We start from the raw sequence: 22087 nt of genomic DNA, 5'->3' as shown, positions 1-22087 counted from the left end.
CTGACCCCCACCCTCGCCCAAAAGGGATTTGACAAAGTTCAAACTGAGCGGAGTGGTTCACAGGTCCCCACAAGCCCTACCATGTGGGGACAAACGGTATTACACTCCTTTCTAATCTTAGCAGGTAAAGCCTGGGTAGAAGGCTTGTGAAAGTGTGTGAATTCCAGTTTAGCCTAATTCCGCTATCCCCCATATTTATTCACATGCTATTTCAAATATATATGGAAACAAATATTTACAATTTAATCAACTATACCCAAGTATCTATTCAAACCTACATAGAATCAAATCTTCAAAGTTATACAAACAGATATAGAAACAAATCGATCTTTACATGCTTATTCAGACAAGGATGGAAATAATTATTCACAATCAACGAAAGATATTTACACGCTTATTTAAACAAATATTCATAATTAATGAAATATATTCACATGCTTTATTCAAACAAACAAGGAAATAAACATTTTCATTAAATTAGGGATATTTTCAAATATGGGAACCAAATATTCACTTTAAATCTAGAATATATATTTACTAATGTAGTAGCAAATATATTCACATCAAATCAAGGATATTTACAAATATGGAAACTGAATATTCACATTAAATCCATAATATTTAAAAATATAGTAGCAAATATTCATGTCAAATCAAGATATTCACAAACGTGGAAACTAAATATTCACATTAAATCCAGAATATTCACAAATACGGTAACAAATGTTCACATTAAATCAAGGATATTCACTAAATATTCACATTATCTCAAGGATACTTACGAATGTTCACATTAATTTAAGGATATTTACAAATATTCACATTAACTCAAGGATATTTACAAATATGGAAACATATACACACACTAAGTCAAACATATTATAATTTTCACAAACCAATTATTCAAATATGGGAGTATATTATTACATAATAAAGTGGCGTAATTAAAAGACTTAATAAATTTAAATTTGGGATAATTCCTAATTAATTACTGACTCGACTCTCTAATGCCCCCAGTGCAGTCGCCAAGCTATCGCGACGTCCCGAAGCTTGTGTGCCCTAGGGTGGCGAAATAAAGATTGAGATTTAAATTTTGGGGAAAATAGTAGGAATGGAGTCGTCACTAACCTTTTAGTGTGGTTAGAACACTTGATTACTACCCAATTAAGGGTAGAATCGGTCTGCGTTACCAAAATTGGGATCAGGAGTTCGGTTACGCGAGGGGAAGGTACGAGCACTCCCTACGCGCCCGTTCTTAATAACGGTACTTAATTAATTATGAAATTATCTCGCCAATTAAATTTAAGAACTCTTTAAAATTACTCCCTTTTACATCACAAAAAAAAAAAAATATATATATATATATATTCCCTCAGAACTGGAGTACGTGAAGCTCGAAGGCTAAATCATAGGGAAAAAAAATCGAGAAAATATCTTATAAAAAATAAGCATAATAATATATAAATAAAACTATAATATAAAGATACTTAAAGAAAATAAAAACCGCAATTGTGAAGAACGCACACCATGATAATAGCATATACTTTAAATATATGTACATAATGTAATAGTAATAATAACACGTACCTTAGCATATGTATATATATATATATATATATATAATAATAATAATAATTAACTTGTACTATGATATATGGTAATAATAACATGTACTAAGATATATAATACTGACACAATCTAAAAATATATGTATGTATATATGTATATAATGATAAAAATGATAATTATAGCAATAATAAAATGAATAATAATAGGCATATTTTAATATACAATTAATAATAACATGTATAATATGGAAATAATTTATGAAGGAAACAAACCAAATTTAAAATTAAAATATGGAAACCAATAAAAGGGTAAGGAAATAATAAACTTATGGAAATAGGTTATTTCTAAAATGGGTATGGTCACCAAAATTAATATAAAACCCCCAAATGTATAAATATTAAACCTGGAATGAACGCAATAATAACATCCCGAATAAATGCATTAACATAATATCCATCATTAATATGCATAGTATACACAATAAAATTTAAACTTAAACGAATATTATGATAAAAGGAAAAATCCTGCAAAAAACATGAGCATAAGCCGTTAAATATTATCACCTTAAAATAATAATGTTTATTATTTAATATGGATGGTATGATAAAAATTTAAACTTGAATGAATAAAAAATAAAAATAAAAATCCTGCAAGAAAAACACGAATATCAGCTGTTAAATATTATCACATTAAAAAAACCTGATTCATTATTTAACCTATATTAGTATATACAATAAAAATTTGAACTTGAATAAATATTATGACAAAAAGAAGAAAAATCTTGCAATAGAAATAAATTGACATTAGATACATATATATAAAAAACATCAACTATTTAATAGGCACAGCACGTACAATATTAAAAAAAAAAAAAAAGCTTTGAAACCCAAATAAAACCAAAAATATATATATCTGCATGTGTGTGTATGTCACTGCATTTCGGTGTGTGTGTGGGTTGTGTTTGCTGTGATAGAGAGAGAGAGAACTTACCAAGTGATTGTGGCCGTGGGAGGAAGCAGGTGGCCGGAACTGGGTTGTCACCGGAGTTGATGACGGGAGTTGGAATGTCCGCTGGTGCTGGCTCAGTCTGGTGTGGCTGGGTGTTGCTGTGAATGGCCGAGAGGAGCAGCAGGCGATGGCTTGGCTTGCTGCGTGAGAGTGGCCGGAGCTGTGGTGGCTGTCGGTTTGAGCGTGAGGATGAGAGGATGCAGCAGCAGTGGGCGTGATGATGCCGCCAGCGACGAAGACGGTGAGGAGATCTCAAGAGTGAGAAGAGTCTGGGAGATTGGGGGGCTATGGCCTGGGCTTTGTGGGGGTTGGTGCTTGGCTGCGGCGGTGATGGATGGCCGAGCTGCAGGCAGTAGGGTTGGCTGGTGGAGTAGAGTGAGGTTGTGTGAGCAATATAGGGAGAGACGAGAGAGATGGGAGAACCTGGGAATGGTGCGACGACGCCGGGCAAAGAGTAGAGGGCCTGAGTGAGGATGGTTGAAGTGGAGGCGGGTGGCCGGGTGCTGTGTGCTGTGGATGGACGTGCGGCTGCCCTTGTGTTTGTTTCTCCACACCCCCCCCGCCCGCGGCTGTATCGTGGGGAAGTATGGGATGGCCGCGAGGTTGAAGATGACCGGGGCTGTGAAATGGAGAGGCAACAGCAGTGCTGCGTGGGTTAGAGGAGCAGCAGCAGGGCTGTGTGGGTGTGTGCGTGAGGAAGAATTAAGGAGATGGAAAGGTTGGTTATTTTTTTGAATGGCCCCCAGCGGCTGTGTGAGAATGAAAGTATGCCCCCCTTTTTATAAACTTTTCTTCCCCAAAACCCTAATAATAATAATAATAATAGTAAAATAATAATAATAATAATAATAATAACCCCTTTGTTATATTTGGCTCGGGCAAAAATAGGGTGTGTACACTTGTGAGGCTTCATTCATTGTTTTAGGCTCATCTGATACTTCATATTGCTATAGACCCTGATAATGACTTTATCAAGAAGTTACCCTGGGTTTCTTCACAATTTTACCATGTTTTCATTAAAAAAAAAAGAATTTCATTGAACAAACAACAGTCACATTTTTTGGATGCGATCTTGCCTAAGCTTTATATATGCCTAGTCTTTGTTCAGAACTCATTTCATCATGGGTATGAATATTTTGAATGATAAAGAACGTGTGAATGAGCATACTCATCTGTACAATCTTCAATTAATTTTCCAATTTTATGGGGAATTGTCTACACATAACCTAATATTATCCCTTTACTTATTTATCTTGTGCGTCAAACATTATTCGCTGCCCTGATACGTGTTTAGCATCAACATAACGAATCTATTTAAGACCTGATCTTGAATGAATCATTATATTAGGGGATATTGGTGGTACCTCTAAGGCCCTCTATTATCACTTTTGGAATCTGGCTGTCCAGCTACTGGATGTGCTGTGACCTGAGCACTTTTTGACATTTTTAGCCCGAGTCATTAATCTTTTTGATTGCAAATAACTGTTAGCTCACTCAAACCTCATTTATCCATCTCTGCTTTGTAAAGTGTTTTAAACATATCAAAGTACGGAGGGAGAGAATTTAAAGCAAGCTGTCCTAGAATCTCTTCGTTTGCATCTATTCTTATAAACTTAAGATGTTCTAAGATAATAATACAAGACACAAGAAAGTAAATGAGGTATTTTGCTGACTTGTTCTAAGTCTGGTATGTCGAGTTGGTTTGATTGGGTTTTTAAATTTAGATTTTGCTGGTTTTGTTGACAGTAGAAAGTCACATCTTCTTGTATCCTTTTATTTGCTGGTGGAGCTATTTCATGGAAGGCTTGGAGGGAATTCCTATTCTTGAGGAAGATGGGTTGGGTAAAGTACAGCAAGGTGAGGATGAGATTTTTCCTTGTGGAGGAAATTAATAGGAAGGATGTAGAAGCATAGCAAATATTGGATAAGATAGGGTTATCATTGTCTGGTGCTGGAGGAAAGGAAGTTGTCTGGATGGGGGCGCAAGAAAGGTGAAGAAAGGCCAGCTGGAATTAGTGAACTTGCCGTGTTCAGTGAGTTCACTGAATTGTGATGGTCTGGGTTAAAGATGAGTTTTTTGTTTTGTTTAATTAGTTTTGTTAGTTCTTTTTTCTTTTTCTTTTTCTTTGCATTTTCCTTTTTTTTCTTTTAGTTGTTTTTTCTTTTTGAGGATTTCTTGTCCTCTCAAATATCTCTTTTTTCTTCTTCATTAATATATTTCTTGTTCTGTCAACAAAAAAGAAAAATTATAGCATCATGGACTATGAACCAGATATTTTGGCTTCTTACAAGGCTTAGTAAATAGGACATATGGTTGCCAAGATTTTTCTTGGGTTTTGGATTATGTATTCTATTACCAACCTGTTGAGAGTTTACTATGGTAATGCTGTTTATTTTCTCCAGAAATAACTTGAGTTTTGGTGCTTTCAAGCACAGAAAAAATTTAAAGTACATTTTTACAAAGGGTTATGTGTTGTCAATGGCAGTATCTTTTTACAAAGGGATATGTGTTGTCAATGGAGCACATCACTGGGTTTAGTAAGCAAAGGCTAGTTGTGGGAGCACTCTTGTGGGCTTGTAATTATTGCTACTCGTACTTGCAGTATGTGCTTGCCTTCATTTTTGCATTTAGTAATATGATTTATGATGAATAAAGATTATTTTTTGCATTTTTCTCAAGATGATTTATGATGCATACAACATACAAAATATGAAATATGTGCTTGCCTAATGTTTCTGCATTTTCATCCTATGGTTTTTGATGAATAATGTTTGCAGAGTAGGTGTTATATCACACATCTTTTGTTATGCTTTTGCATTTTCATAGTTTTCGATGAATAAAATATTGGAAGAAAGAGATCATCTGTGAGATAAATTTGACTAATCACTGCATCATAAGGAATCTTACTGAGTATAACCATGGAGAATGATGGTAATAACTCGACCATCATAGTATTTGTCTAAATTCTTCTTTTGTGTAGAAGGTTTGTAATGTAGGACAAGAAGTAAGACCTTTGGAGGATCCTTGCTGGAGAATAATTAAGAAGAGTAGGATTAAGAAATTGTGAGGTTAAGTTAGTAGTTTATTATGTGTGTTTAGTATTAATTAGTGTAGGATTATGTGTATTTGGGGGTTATTTGTAATATTTGTGTAAAGTAGGAGTATATTTGTAATGTAATGTAGTTTTAGGGGTTTATGTGTAATTTATGTAAAGAGGCTTTCTTATAAATAGTGTGTGAAAGCCATGATGTAGGCGGTTGATGAATTTGAATTGAATTGAATGTGAGTTTCCCCCCTGGTATCTCCTCTCTCCTCCCATCCCTTTCCTTCATCTCTTCTAATTGCTCCGTGGCTGCAGAACCTTGATGCCGCTTCTGCATCATTTGGTATCAGAGCCCAACCACGATCTCCATTCTTCCATTTCGGTCCACCCATTCTCCCTCACTCTACTCCTCTTCCTCTTCCTCTTCCTCTTCCTCTTCTTCCTTCTCTTCTTCTTCTTTCTTTTCTGTCTCTGGTCTCCTGTTCTGTCCATAATTCCCTGCTGCCCAGCAGCTGTCTGCCCTCTTCTTCTTGTATGTTTCTCTTCTCCTTCTCTTCTTCTTCTTCTTCTGTTAATTATCTCCCATAATTCTCTCATCTCTCTCATTTCAGAATTCTGTGGCTATCTTTTGGCAGTTTCGGGCAGTTTCTGTCCTGCAACTCCTCCAACCTCCCATCTTCTTCAGTTCTTCTTTTCTCTCATTTAACTCTCTCAACTCTCTTTCTCATTTCTGAATTTTGCGGCTGTCTCTTGGTAGTTTCTATCCAGCAACTCCTCCAACCTCCCATCTTCTTCTGTATTCTCCTGCAGTTTTTTAATTCTCTCTCTCTCTCTCTCTCTCTCTCTCTCTCTATATATATATATATATATATATTTCTGAATTTCAGTTAAAAAAAAACTGAAAAACAGTTCTGCAGTTTCTGAACTTTTCAGAAATTCCAGTTGTCCCCAAATCTCAAACACCACTTTCCAGTGACTGTCCTTCAACACCACCCAGACCACCAAAAACAGAACCCCCCGAAACTGTTCCCCTCAAAATTTGATCGCCGTCTGACTACTGGAGGACCTCCCCGCCTGGCCAAAACTTCTGCATCCGTCGGCACTTCGAAACTCTCATCTCCTGTGCTTTTCTCATAACACCACCACCGCCAATAAAGTCCTCTACCCTTGATCTCCCCTTGACTCAAGTTTCATTGCCGGAGGTGCCTCATTGGCTGCACACGCGCCCCACGCACCAGCGACCTGCGACTAGGAAACTTTCACAGTTTTTGGCCATTTCCAGTCTCACAGAGAACTTCCCAGCCACGACATTTTGGGTTTTCTCCATGAAATTTTGATCTGCAAGGAGATAATTTTGCTTGTGGATGCAGCATATTGCAAGCAACTGATAAATTGGCATGAGACCCTAGAAATTGTCACTGGAAGCATTAAAAATCAGGTTTTGTTGCTGTAATTTGTGAGTTTTCTTCATGAATTTGTTTCATTTTAGCAGGACAATCAATATCAAGGTGAATTAAAGATATTTCTTCAAAATTCAGAGTTAAGTTTATGGGTTTGCATGATTAGTTTGAGAATTGAGGAAAATTGTGTTAAAGGGCTGTTGGTGATATATAGCTGCAGCATATCGCATAAATCTGGAAAAAGCAGATCACATAAATCCGGCAAAATGGTGACAAATTATTGGATGAAGGAATTCCATTTATCGTTATTTGGGCACAATTTCAAGATTTTCAACACCTTCCTCAAATGCCGAGAAAAGGTTTGCAAAATAATCATTGATGGAAGATGTCCAATGAATGTGGTTTCCATAGATGGAGTCATTTGTATGCAGCTTCATCCGGAACCTCACCCAAAGCCTTATGCAGTATCTTGGGTTGATAAGTCTATTGTACATGTTTGTGAAAAATGTTTGGTTCCCATCCAAATGGGTGAATATTTGGCTAATGTTTGTTTATGCAAAATTGTTTTGAAGTCCACTGTACCAATGAACCAAGACAAAGAATCAGTCATAAATACTCAGCTTGAAGACCTTACAAGGAAGGAAATGAATGTGTTTGAAGACATCCAAAGTCCTTCAAACATTCCTATTGCAGAGTTTGTCATTCCCGATGTGCTTATTTATGCCAGCTCTCAATTCAAGTCTATGATCTGCCAAAGGATTGTTGTTTCTTGTTCCACTCAAGCGCTGGCTTTCAAAGAATCCAAGTTTGTTTCTCCCTTTTGATCCTCCAACATTTCAAAATTCAAGGCCAAATTTTTTCTAAATGGGGGAGAGTTGATGTAGGACAAGAAGCAAGACCTTGGGAGAATCCTTGCTGGAGAACAATTAAGAAGAGTAGGGTTAAGGGATTGTGAGGTTAAGTTAGTACTTTATTATGTGTGTTTAGTATTAATTAGTATAGGATTATGTATATTTGGGGTTTATTTGTAATATTTGTGTAAAGTAGGGGTATCTTTGTAATGTAATGTAGTTTTAGGGGTTTATGTGTAATTTATGTAAAGAGGCTTTCTTATAAATAGTGTGTGAAAGCCACGACGTATGCAGTTGTTGATGAATTTGAATTGAATTGAACGTGAGTTCCCCCCCTGGTATCTCCTGTCTCCTCCCTTCCCCTTCCTTCATCTCTTCTAATTTCTTCATGGCTGCAGAACCTTGATGCTGCCCCTGCATCAGTTTGTCTTGCTGTGGTTTTGTTTTTGTTTTCAAAGTTTAGAGTTGCTATAGATCGTATTGTATTTGTATACAATGGTGTCATCCCAGTGGCTCATTTTCTAAATAATGGTTTTTAATAAATTGTTTTGCTTGATCATTGTGGATCAAGTGAGAAAATTTTGTATTTAATGAGCCAATATATGGATAGCCTACATCAGAATAATCTCACATTGACCATGCTTTATTAAAACCAGATAAGGGTGTCTTGGCAAAGGATAGATAATTTTTCCATACAAATCTATATCAAATCAATATTTTATTGTTTGATTGATACATTGGTTTTGGCTTTGTGGGGTGAGGCGCTGGGTGTGTGATGGATCACTGCATCTTCTCTGTCACTAATATTTTTTTGATAGTTTTACAAGCATTGTTGGGCTTGATGCCCAACGGTTTAAGCTTTTGGGTGATTGATCATCATCTAACACATCGACACATTGTCATACTCATCAGAAAAAGTCTTTTGATGCAGAAAATGCAGTAGATAAATTGGAGAATTCAATTTTTTTTTTTTAACTGAAATTGCAGAGTCTTAACAAATTGCTTCAGCTCTATTCTTTGTCTTCTCCTTTGACTGTCTGCATGATGATTCAAATACTTTGTGCTTGAATGATCGTATTTATTAGATGTTTACTCTCTTCTCCTGATTTAAAAGAAGTGGCCATCACTTTGTTGCTGTCTTTTTTTTGATATTTCATTATTTGGAATCTAACATGGTACCATAGTGATCAGAATAAGTATTTTAATTCCAAAGATACAGTAGATAAAATTACATAATTCACTTTTTTTTTTTTTTTGTTTTTTTACTGAAATTGTAGTCTAAAAAAATGTTATATGGCAAGAGTTAGTCTTCTCCAGGCTTAGGTCATATATAATTAGGACAACAAAATGTGATTGAAGCCTTTAGTTTTTCTGACTTTTCCACAATGAGCTTGCAAACTCTTAGAGAGCCGAGGTTAAAATTTGATTTTGACCAAAATTTCGAGGCTTCATAAGTAAGGAAATTTTGATGTTGATATCTGTTTTGATTTTAACTTAAATAAATTATTGAAATTATTAGTAAAGCATGGACTTGTTTTTGGAAACTTCAAAAGTTGTTAATAGATATAATAGTGCAAGATTTATAACTAAAATGTTGTAAATAAAATTCGTCAATGACAAGAATATGGTGTATAATATCTTCAATTTTCAATGTTTCACAAGTAATTGTGATGGTTTTTCTCTCTTGCCAAAAAACCCTCTCTTTGCATTTCTCCTTGTTGCTTGAAATCATGTTGCTTGTACAAACTGCTGGTGGGGGTTTGTTCAATACAGATTGAAGGGAAGTCCTTCGATTTGAGATTGGATAAGATAGGGAAGGTTGAAGCTCTGTTTGTCCTTGAGAAGAGCCGTAAGTGCAATCAGTGGGTATGTCTCTCTTCAGATGCGGCTTCATGGTTTTCTTAGGGATTCTCATCCCATGTAGGGAGGTTGGCCAAGGGTTTTTGAAGAGTCCTATTGGGATATGTTGATTACTGGATGGGGATTCATGCGACTAGGGTAGGGAAGTTCATGGAAATATAGCATGGTTGGAGGGGTGAAAGGTATTCCAATTTTGTTTCTAAAGTGATGAAACGGGATGGATGGTCTCGATTTGGGGATGCATTCTTTGCTTTGGAGAGCTCTTATTGGTTTGGATCTAATACAGCAGATAAGAAGAAGAATGATAATTGTTCGTGGAGTCTTCAGGCAGCACAAGTAATGTTGGAGGTTGTTCAATCCCTAAGAGTGTGTAGGAGGGGGTCTGTGCTTGCTGCCAGGGAAGAATGCATGAGAAGTTTGTTTTGTCAGCTTTGCACGACCAATCGATGCTGGCAAGGGTGTCGCTTCCGGCTGAGCAGCCAAGATCAGAGGGGGCTAAGGTTTCCTGCAGGGATGATGGGTTGATGAAGATTGAGTGGGCTGGGCCTGGTCTGGGATTAAAATATAGGCTTGTGCTGGCTGTTATAGAATAATAAATCTCTTTTAACTCTTTGCTGGGCTTGCTGATGAAGGAGGCCCAAGAGCAGTCTTACAATTTTTTTTTGGTAAAAGAGGGCGGCACCTCCTAACTTTATTAGAAAACCCCTCACTTATGGCGGAGGAAAACCGTGGTTACAATTTTGAGACTTTGGGACAACAAAAGCAAACTCCAAGACCCTAAAACTAACTTAACCAACATAAACCAAACCAAAAAATCAAACACTAGCAACCAAAAAAAAACTAAGAAACTAAACCACTAAAAGTGTAATAACACCAAACATCATGAGCGCAAAGAAGGAAAACCCAACAAATCCAATCGAATCATTCCCTTGACTTGCTGAGGAAGATCATCCTGACAACTATATGATCGAGAAATACCAGATTCACCCTGTTTGGTAAAGAATTCTGCACTTTTATTCGCCTCCCTGTAAACATGTTCCACTTTGAACTGTATGCCTCTTAATTCTAGCATAAGTTCTTTCCACAATTCCCATAAGTTCTAAACCGAGCACTTCCCAGAATTTATCCACTGAACCAACAAAGTAGAGTCACTCGCATTCTTCACTTGATCAAATCCGAGATCTTTGCACAGATTAATCCCTAAAATAATTGCCTTCAATTCAGCCATGTTATTTCTTCCATAACCCAATAATGAGGAAAAAACTACTTTAATAAACCTTTTTCATCTCTTATCACACCTCCACCACCACAATTCCCTGGGTTACCTCTACAGCTCCCATCCACATTCAACTTAACCCAACCTATCCCAGGTTTACACCATCTGACGACACGAGGAAGACGAACCCCCACATTATTTACTTGGATATCCAAAGCACGAAGGACTACAATATCTGTGCAAGAAGCAGGTGTACATTTATTTAACTTGTCTGAAATGGATCTTAGCCAATATTTAATATCAAGCCACACAGTTCTCCCCGAATCATGAATTGATTCCATCTTGGCTCTACATCGACGAGTCCAGAGTCTCCAAATGATGAGACTAGGTATAAGACCTACCAAAATGCCTAACTGTGAGGCCCGTCTTGCACAACTAAACCATACATTAACTCTGCCTTTCCAAGTACTCGTTGCCATACAACTAACACCCGACGCCATTGCTGCTTTTTTCCATACCTCCTAAGCAAAAGATCCGGTGCAAAACACATGGTCTAGAGATTCAATCTTAGCATTTGAACAACAATCATATCGAGAGGCCATCTGGACACCTACTTCTTTAATACAAGTATCAACCGGAAGACAAGCAAACCAAGACTTCCACATAAAAATTGACACCCTTTTTGGCAACATAGGATGCTAGATCCATTTTGCAACTGAGAATTCCTCTTTATGCTCCCTTATAATTTCCCAAGCACTTGTCATGAATTTCCCATCTGTTGAAGGTTCTCAAATTACTGTATCTGGACCCTCCTTGCAAGAAATAGCAGAGTTCATTACTTCCTCAGCCTGATCTTCACCCACCAGATCCACTAATAAATCAACATTCCACCCATCTCTATCCCAACAATCTCGAGTTCGTAGCTTATGGTTATTGATTTCTTGAACCTTAGCACAAAGGGGGCCGGAGGCTAACCAACGATCAACCAGAAAGAAGCCAACTCTTCTTTAATTCAAACACGGACATGCTCTAAAACTTCAGGAATCACACGAACAATCGATCTCCAAAATCTGGTTCCTTTCTCTAGTTTCATTTCTCTCAAGTGGTGTTTCTTATACAAATACTTGGCTTTAAAGAATTGAGTCCACAGATTATCCATAGCAGTCTTACAATTTAACACTGCGCTTGGGCAGTGATAAAATGCAGACGGGTAAATTATATGAGCAGGCCCATAAGTCCTTATAGGTCCCAAACCAAAAGGAAGTCCTTCAGTCCAAATCTAGGGAGGCTATGGGAGGTCAGAGTTTTTATGAGAAGAAGCAAAATGATCAGTGTATCTTCGAATGAGGCATATGATGATAAGAATTAGATCCTAAGCTGTGCTCCTCCTCTTCAAACAACTTTCTTGGCGGGTAGCAGGAGGAATGTTCCAGTAACATCAAAGAGTAGGCAATGGAAGTAGGAAATCAATGTGCTTCTCCTTGGCAGGATAAGAATAATGATAATAGGGGAATCTTCAGGGATGAAAGGGGGGATTCTGGTTCTAAGAATCGTAACCCTTGGGAATTGCAAACCATGACTTCAAAGTTGGAAATCTTGATGGTAAGGGAGTTAGTTCAGATAATTTGAGAAGTGGAAAGAGGTTTACGCCCGTCGTAAGGAAGTGCAAACTGGTGTTGAAGGGAGGAAACTTAATGGAGATATGCGAGATTTGACAGGTGAGAAAACAGACAAAATTATTAAGAGAGATTCCAAAGGTGTTCTAAGTATTGTGAAGGAGCCAATTTGTGGGAGGGCCAAATGGTGCGCAAGGATAGTAAGAGATGGGGAGATGTTAGGGATAAGGTTAGTTTTGGGAGTAGTGATTTTGAATGCAGAAAAGGTTTACTTTTGGATCATATTCAGGATCAGTATGGATATTCCTTTGATTCTTCTATTGATTGCCTAGGGGATTTATCTTATGTGCTGCCTCCTCCTTTAGAAGGCTTAGAGGGAATTAATATGTTTGATGAAGAGGTTACTAAAGTTGAACATGAGGTTAAGGATGGAATTCTTCCTACTTTAGTCCAAGAAATCTCTATATATGAAAATTATATATTTTATTTTTTTAGATAATGAAAATTCCATCAAAGACTGAAAATATACAAAAGATGGCTCTCTTTATTTTATATATGTTTATATTTATGATTTCTTTGTTTAAACGCCACTTATAATCAATAAAGTAGTGAAAAGTAGTAATTGCATGCTTCTTCTCGCCAATAGCAACTGAAGCAACCAAGATGACATCCTATGTTTGTAATTATGTTATATTTAAATTGATTAAAATTTACTAAGAATCATTTAAAGTATTATTATGTAGTTTTCTGGGATTAAAACATGTGAATATATATGTTTTTAACAAGTTTGATAATGCAAAAAATGAATTCATTGACGCGCTGTCCGTTACCTGGTGCATATCGTCTGTGATAGCCACAACTGTGATACGGTGACTCCTGTTATGCAGACTTCAACCATTTTTTAAAACCATGTATCCCTGTCTGACACAAAGATAAATTACACATGGGCAACTTGATTTTTCTGGGAGCTATTTGATGCTTTATTTTTAATGAGGAAGTATTATTGAATTTTTGTAAATTATAAATTTAAATTATCTACTGGACCCCGTTATATGCAGCGGGAACCATTTGTGAGATGTAGTTTGTCATGCAGTTTGAGCCTGATAATAAGATGGAATTTGCCTCTGGCTTATGGTTTGTTCATGTTGCTGGTTCTGCTTCTTCCTTTTCTTCAGTTTGTTTACCGTACACTACCTTGCAGGATGAAAATTGTTTGAAATCTCCCCTTTCTCTTCTTTGAAGAAATACATCATGGATGAGTAGGCTCAGTAATACATACACACATATAGATATAAATATTTTCGATAAGTAAATAGAATTTATTGAAAAGGCACCAAGGGGATGCCAACCTGTAATACAGAAAGTCAACATCCCTGAAGGGTATCACAAAAATCAAAGATTACATTATAATCATTTACAACAATCCCACTAAGGAAGGGGATGTTCCAAACTGGGTGATTTCTGCTGTTTTGGTGCTGGAAGTTGTAAGATAGATGTAGATGTCTGTGAGCTGGTGGAGTTCCCAGTCTTCCACATTTCTTAGGAAGGGGATGTTCTGAATGAGCCCCTGATCTGAGGTTTGGAGGTTCTGGCTGATGCAGGCATCTTTATTGCAGGCCAAGTTGTAAATGGTTGGAAATAAGACACTAAGGGCCTCCTGGTTGCTCCACACATCATGCCAAAAATAGATGTTGTCCTCATTCACCAATAATATTTCTGGAATTAAGACACTAAGAGCCCCTCAATAAAATTTCTTGTTCTTGGCAATGTGAAATTTGTTTGAATTCTCCCCACTCTCTTGTTGAAGAAGCACATCATGGTTGACTAGACTCAATAAATTTTTCTAGAGATCTTGATGTGCACAAACTATGTTTACTTATGTGATGGTTGTTGACAAGAAATTAAATTTTCAGGTACTGATCATCCTATTGCCCACTTGTATGATGTCAATACTTTTCAGTGCTATCTATCAGCAAATGTTCCAGAGATTGGTGTTAATGGAGCTATAAATCAGGCAAAATCAGCATTCATTCTTCTTCATGGTAGAAGGATCAGTTTTGTACTTTTTAAAGGCCACTAAGGCAACAATTTTTTTTCTCTCTTTCTTGGCCATGCAGGTGAGGTATTCATCTACCGGTGGTATGTATGTGACAGCATCAAAAGATGGTGCTGTTCGGTTATGGGATGGGGTGACTGCCAATTGTGTACGTTCCATAGTTGGTGCACATGGAACTGCAGAGGCTACCAGTGCAAGTTTCACTAAAGATCAAAGGTATGGATTGTTAAATTGCTTTACATTTTTGTGGAAAATGGATAGAGGTTTTTGTGGTTAAAAAAATGCTATTTGGTAGGGGTGACGAACCAGTGGCTTGGGCAGGTCATGGGTGAGTTTAAATGGGCAAAATGTATTGGGTTGCTGTTGTATTGGGTCATACCCACCAATACTTTATCCATCTTGATTACATATCACAATAATGTGGCAACTTATGTGACATTGACTCATACCATGTTATATACACATATTTTTCTTACTATAGCAAGTTTATCATTTAAACGCTCTCCTGGGCTAGCCTTGTGATCCTCTTCTATTTTCAGTTACAATCGGGCCCTTTTACTGAATCACTAATTTTTGGCTCTTTCACATCCATCTTGTAATGTGCTCTTGGAGAGAGAGGGAGAAGAGAAAGGGGGGCGGGGAAATGTGCCAAGAAACCCAAAAGGCCTCGCTTTGGAGATTCTTTTCATGCTATGGACTGGTGTTGGCTCCTGTGTAGATAAATATCATTATGGGTCACTCACAGTGTGTCTATATAGTCTATCTCTATGTCTCTCTAATGTCTTCGAGCAGAGGAAGAGTAAATAGTAGAGCACAGGCAAAAGCAGCTGAGATTATCTTCAGCATTGGTGCCAATCCAATGCTGCCATTAAGCAGTTAATTTTCCATGTGGAGTTTGTGGCTCATAAGATCCTGCTGGAGTCCCAGGCCACAATTGGTGGCCGCCTGTGGCTGTTGAGTCTGACTTTCTACCTGCTGAAGGATGTGTGGGAGCTGATCTCCAAGGAAATCTAGAAGATATTGGTGGATGTTTCATGCCTATTGGTACCAGCTAATGGAACTCCTTGTTCTGGTAGCACATACTGGTGGATCCACAATTCTCTTTGATCAGTCGAAGTGAAACAATCTGAAAGAGGCAAAACCTCACAGTGATTCAACACGCTCGAGTGAGTTTGGCAACATGTCCAGCACAAATTGCTTGAGCTTGCTCCCATATTTTTTGATCAGCCTCTTTACAGACTTCGAGAAATGAGTAGAAACTGGAATTTCCCCATGAACTCATTGAATCCTCGAGGCTGATTGCATCTTCTCTAACTAAGCATTGAGGATTTTATTTAAACAATAAAATTCCTGTGTATCGTAGAAGGTTGCCTGTGTGTTGTTTATTTTGGACAAGGTGGTGGGTAGTTAAATCTGTTGGGTACCCATTGGTATCACATTTCAACCTGGAAAAAAAGTTGGATTAGTCTTACCCAAGCAGCAGTATTTAGTATATGACCATTTTAAATTAATTGTTTGCCCAACCTGTTAATTTGTGGGTTAATTAGGTGGGTTTGTGGATAAAAATTGCCACCCTACTGTTTGTTACTAGATATTGCAGATATGGAATGAACAAAAAGATCTGGAACAGTTGCTTTAGTTAAGGCAATAATGGGCAATGATTAGAAAGATTAGCTTGAAGTTAGCAACTCCCTGGTACTTCCAGAGTTTTTTTGGTTTTGTTATTCAAACATTATTTGCAATAGATATCTAATGATCTTTTTTGATGTTAAATTGTGCCCCTGGGGGTTCCTCTTTTTAAGTGTGCTCCAATAAGTGATGAGGAATTAAGAAAAGAAATAACGAACTTTGTTTCATGTGATATGCCTCACATTTTTTGACTCTAATATGATATGAAAGTCCATAAAATCTTATATTGTAATTATCTATCTCCCTTGGGCAAAAAAGTTTCTCTTTTGAAAAAAATGAAAGATTTCTTAACTGCAATAAAAATGATTTTTTTTTTTTTTTTGCATTCTAGCTCTGCCACATGACTAAGATGTTAAATTTTAGGTTTGTTCTATCTTGTGGGAAGGATTCTTCTGTGAAGCTTTGGGAAGTTGGCACTGGAAGATTGGTCAAGCAATATCTTGGGGCTACACACACACAATTGCGGTGCCAGGTATTTTAATACAGTGAGGAGGCTTTTTGGTTTTTGAAAGTTTGTCTTGGACATCTTTACATTATTATTTCTTATCTCCTTTAATAAGGCTTTTATAAATCTCAATTGGACACCAATTCTAGCAATGGCTATTGGGTAGAATAAAATCTGCATGGTGGTCTATTTATTCATTAGACTTCTATAAATCTCTATTGTACACCAATTCTAGCAATGGCTATTGGGTAGTGCATTGTGCTGGACTTAAATTTGAAAATGTAGAAGCTAGAAATCAGATGTGATTTTTGAGTGTTCCGAGAACCATACTTGGTACTTGGTTGTTAGGGGGTGTGGGAAGAGGGGCAGTTAGAAGCTGGGGGGATCTTGTGGTGTAAAAGGCAATTTGGACTGGAATGCAATCATATTAACAAGGTATTTTTGAGATTGAAAGAATAGGATAATTTCTGCTGCCCAGGATTGTAGATGTGGGCACATTGTTGCGTCAGTTGTGCCGATGGACCATGGTCCTAATATGAAGCATGGGTATGTATATGGGTAATATGTAGGTACTACAATCCTTGAAAATTTGAGATATGACATGGTTGGGATACATTTATGATTAAATATATGTTTTTACATGTGTACATTAATATTTTCCATATTCTATTCCAAAAGATGTAAGTATCAAAAAGCATAATAGAATATGAAACATGGAGAAGATTGGAGGGTTGGAGGATGGCGTATTTATCCTCAAGTGGGTTGTGTTACTAACATTGGTGCTTGCCTTTCTATTATATGTATATACTTTCTATCTTTTTGTTATAGTTCATGTGATTGTAGCAGGGGTTATGAAGCAGCTATTGAAAGATTTCTTGTGGTAGAATACATGGGATAATAAGAGGGATCATCTTGTTAGTTTGGATGTGGTTAGGATGTCCAAGTTAGAGGGTGGTTTGGGGTTGGTAATTTGGCATCCCAAATTATCTGTTTAGTTGGAAAATGGTTATGGAGAATCCCCTTAAAAGAGACAAATTTACTATGGCGCAATGTTATAAGAAGTATAGAGTTTGTCAGAATGAGTGGGATACCAGAGGGAGGGGCAATGTTTCTTTGTGAGCTTTTGGAGGTATGTTCTTGCTCATTTCTTCTTTTTTTTTTTCCCCTTGCTCAGTTCAAAGTGGTAATGGTGTAATAAAATAAGATTTGGCTTGATCTTTGGGTTGAAGAGGTATTGTTGGAGTTATTGGTGCCTCATTTTTTTAGATTATCATTTGTTAAAATGATCCACTGACAGCCGTTTATTCTTTGGAAGGGGGCATTCTTTCTTGAGATTTCTAATTCTTTAGGAGTCTTAATGAAAGAGAGGTTGATGAGCTTGCTGCTTCTCCAAGTGTTCTGGATTCTTTTTTTGTTCCCTAGATGAGGAGTGATGTGAGGGCTTGGTCAGGGAAGTTATGAGATTCTTTTTCTTCGAAGTCTTTCTTTCTTCATTCATTGAAGTCTTCATCCTCTCTTTATTTTTCCTCTGCATAATATCATCTGGGAGGCTGATGTTCTTTTTAACATCAAGGCATTCACCTGTACATTGACTCTGAACAAGATTAATGCAAATGACTCCTTGCAAGTAAAGAGAACCTTTCACTATGATACTACAGGTGAAATGTTTGTATGATGTACCTAGAGTCTGCTGAGATCAGTGTAGCAAAAAAAAAAAGGTCTACTGAGACTAATGCACACGTCTTTCTGCAGTGCCACATTTTTTTTTTGGTGTGGGTAGTATCTCAAATTGAGGATTCTTGTGGGTACGATTTTGAGGTTTTGGGAAAAGTAAAAGAAAAGGATGGCTTTATGGACTTGTGTGGTGCATGCTATTATTTAGATTGTGTGCCTTGAGAGAAATGTGAGGATTTTCAATGCTCAGTCAATTTCTTTATACTTGGCTTGTCTTCCTCTTTTCTTTTCGGGCACATTCTTTGCTTTTGTTTGTTTGTTTTTGTTTTTGTTTATTTTTGTTGAATGTTTTTTGGGGAGGGGAGGAGGGGGGGGGGGGGGGAGGGGAGGGAGGCCATTCACTGATCTCAAAAGGGATTGGAGAGATGCACTATTATATTTGCTTAATTGCTTTTAGCTGATTGTTGGAGGTTGTCTTGTTTTCCACATTTTTTGATTTTTTGTCATGTTTGGTTTAATGGAATTTTTTCTTGGCTAAAAAAAGGAATATAAAACATGTAGATGTGCAAGAATTTGAACAATTTTATATCTCCTTGTCATACCTTATGTTAATTTCTTCAATTATTTTGCTATTTAAAATAAAAAACAATTTCATATAATGAAGGTTTCAGGGAAAATATTTGTGGTTTTCCAACTACATGTTATAAAAACAGTGACTTGTGTTGGTTTCAGGAACATGAAGTTTGAGTCGTGGATTTTGGAAACAAAATGCAATACAAAATTGTACCGACTCATCAAAATATATGTAAATTCAAACCCAATGTCTCAAATCCATACTCCCAATTGCAACATTGATGTATTTTAAATGTCAAAACATCTACACAGGTTTCACAGCCATTTCACAGCCGATAGGATGACTTTAACTAAGAGATTTTTGGGAATACAATACCTGTGTTTTCTGTAATCGAAATCACAAGGAAAAAGTCCTTGGTTTTTATGTTGGAGGAAGGAGATTATCCGTGGTTAGATGAACATGTATAGACCTTTGTTATAAACATCACACCCATGGGTGAAGTCCCTGAGAATACCCAGTTATTTCATCCTCATGAAATTGTTTTGGTGAAAAAAGAGGAAGATTTCCCTCTTGAGGATTTTTTTAACACTGGAAAGTCTCAGAATACTCAGCTGGTGGAACAGTGATTTGGCGTTGGGCGGTGATTATTTTTATCGGATCATGCATTCTCTCATGCATGGGAAGGTTGTCAGCAAGGAGATTAGTGTGGCACAGACTATAGAGAAGGGGAAAGTAACTGATTTTTGGTGCACACAATGTGGTTCTTCAAATGTTTGTAAGATTGAACAAGTAGAGTGTTCTTGGAGGGAGAGTGATGATGGTCGGCTTGCAGTGAGGTAGGTTCTGAATATGGAATCTTTTGTTAAACACTTGAAACAATGGAGGCTTTTTGGTTATCCGTTACGGCTGTGGGTTAGTGGACAGTTGCAATTGAGGAAAAGGGAACTGCTGGAACAACATTTTTGGGCCAAATCTGGGTTGGGTGGATTAATTTTGAATTCAAATAACATAAAGGCTCATCAGACTAGTGAACCTACTGATAATGGGCCAGGGTGGGGTTTTGGGCCTGAAAAATGTGATCCAGAAGCTTAGTATTAATCCCACATGGGCTGAGTGGATGGTAATAGCTTGAATTTGGCACAGGTTTGCAAGGCATCTCAATTGATGCCTGTTACAAGTGAACCTTACCTTCTTCCTTGAGTGATGATTGAGGCAAACAGTGTTGCAAGGGCCGATGGCGTAATACGATACCAGAGTTGACCTTTTGAGCTCTTAAATGACAAACGGAGGCAAAGGCAACTTTCTGGTTCTTATGGCTCAATTGGAAGAGGCTCCATCCTCTTTCATGCAGCGTTGGGTTATAACTTGGGACTCACTGTTGCTCGGAATCAATCCTTCAACTTCTACACTGACTAAAGGGGGTATAGATTCTTCTCTATCACTTCTGGAACAAGGGATATTTAGTAATATTAAGTGGAGGGGGAAGGGTCTTTAACAGTGCAATGAGAGGTTGCGAGGAAAACCCTTGTTGCTGGTTTGAAGCTGTTGTTAGCGATGTCTTCAAATTCAAAGAAAAAAAAAATCTGTTTCAATTGCTTTTTTGGATTCTAGTGATGATTGCTCTCATTTGGAGGTTGAATTGATGGGTTTGGAGTTTGCCTATGTTTTGGATGTTGAAGGAAATCTTCTGGATAGATTGAGGGATCATGTAGATGCCGTAGTGTCGCTGACAGATTTTATTGCAGTCATTTTTGTGTGTGTGCGTTGGGTGGGGGGGGGGGGGGGGGAGGGGAGGAGGGGGCAATTAAATGGATCAGGTGGTGGAAAAGGAAAATAGTCATAATTGTTGAAATATTTTCTAAAATATATGATTTTATAGGTTTTCAAAGTCTTCCATTTATGAATTTTCTGAAGCATTCATGAGGAGTATTTAATGTTATGTGGGTTTGTCCCACATTGGAAAAAGTGGAAAAGGAAAGGTTATTAATAAATGATAAGGTGGAATAATCCCTTAAAGTTGGTTTAGAGAAAGTGCTAGGGTGCACTCACTTCGCACCGTCCACACACGCACACGCACTCACGTGTGTGGTGTGGACTGTAGGACGCTAGTGGTGCATTTAGTTAGTGCACAAGCACTTAGCACTTTGCACGCTTGCATCTTTGTGAGATCGTGATTGTTGATCATGATCGGATGACTTAAAATTAATCTTATATTTTTTAAGATCAAGTGGTGCGACCAGGAGACTAGGTGCTACTTGGTTGACGGTACCATCGACTGAACATGAATGAATAATTGATTTTTCAGAATGTCTCGAATAATTGATTTTTCAGAATGTCTCGACCGGGGCTCAACTAGGTCAATGCCTGGTGCGACCAAGTCGAATCTCCTTCGCGATTTGAACAGACGCAACCTTTCGGAAAAGGCATAATTCTATCTATTTAAAGATAGATTTAACTCCATGAAATATACAGAAAATTCATCATTCTCTCTTCTTTTCTACATAAAGCTTCCACAAATTATATCTTTTCAAAGCTGGATTTTATTTTTTGCAGAAATAGAATTCCAAAAAAAATTGTTCAGATTTTTCTAAGGGTGTTTGTGATCATTCTTTGTTTGTGTATAACACAAACTAATATCAGATTATATTTTGGGCTTCATTGTATCTTGGAAATGTATTTGTTGATTCAATAAACACTGATCTGGTGGGGTTAAATAACATTTTAAGGAAAATGACATTGTAACGTGCCTTGAAGCTTTTTCTAATCTGCAGTATTTTCCCATCTTATTCCTACAATCTTAAAACGTTATTTTCCAAAATGGCCGGTTCTTCAACCTTGAGGGAATTTGCTGTGGATTTCGTCAAACTTGAACGATTTGATGGAAGCAATTTTAGGTGCTGGCAGAAAAAGATGTACTTTCTTCTTGTGGGTCTCAAAGTGGTGTTTGTTCTGACCACCCCCAAACGTGCTGTGAATGAGAATGAGACTTTGGCTCAAGGACGTGTAAGGCTAAAATGGGAACAAGATGATTATATATGCAAAGGCCACATTTGCAATTCAATGTTAGACAATCTCTTTGATCTAT

At 37.3% G+C, this 22087-nt stretch overlaps 1 protein-coding gene across 5 annotated transcripts in view; it reads left to right on the top strand.

Moving 5' to 3' along the window:
- Positions 1-22087, top strand: part of LOC131146841 (cleavage stimulation factor subunit 50) — a 53809-nt gene that overhangs the window by 20409 nt on the left and 11313 nt on the right. For all 5 annotated transcript variants that reach the window (XM_058096646.1, XM_058096645.1, XM_058096647.1 and 2 more), the window contains exons 10-12: positions 14478-14578; positions 14682-14836; positions 16673-16781. In XM_058096646.1, the coding sequence (XP_057952629.1) occupies positions 14478-14578; positions 14682-14836; positions 16673-16781 (365 nt within the window). The remainder of the gene's footprint in view (positions 1-14477; positions 14579-14681; positions 14837-16672; positions 16782-22087) is intronic.

Source organism: Malania oleifera, chromosome 13 (genome assembly GCF_029873635.1).
Source record: "Malania oleifera isolate guangnan ecotype guangnan chromosome 13, ASM2987363v1, whole genome shotgun sequence".
In the NCBI taxonomy this organism is placed as follows: Eukaryota; Viridiplantae; Streptophyta; class Magnoliopsida; order Santalales; family Ximeniaceae; genus Malania; species Malania oleifera.
This window is presented reverse-complemented; position numbering and strand designations above follow the sequence as displayed.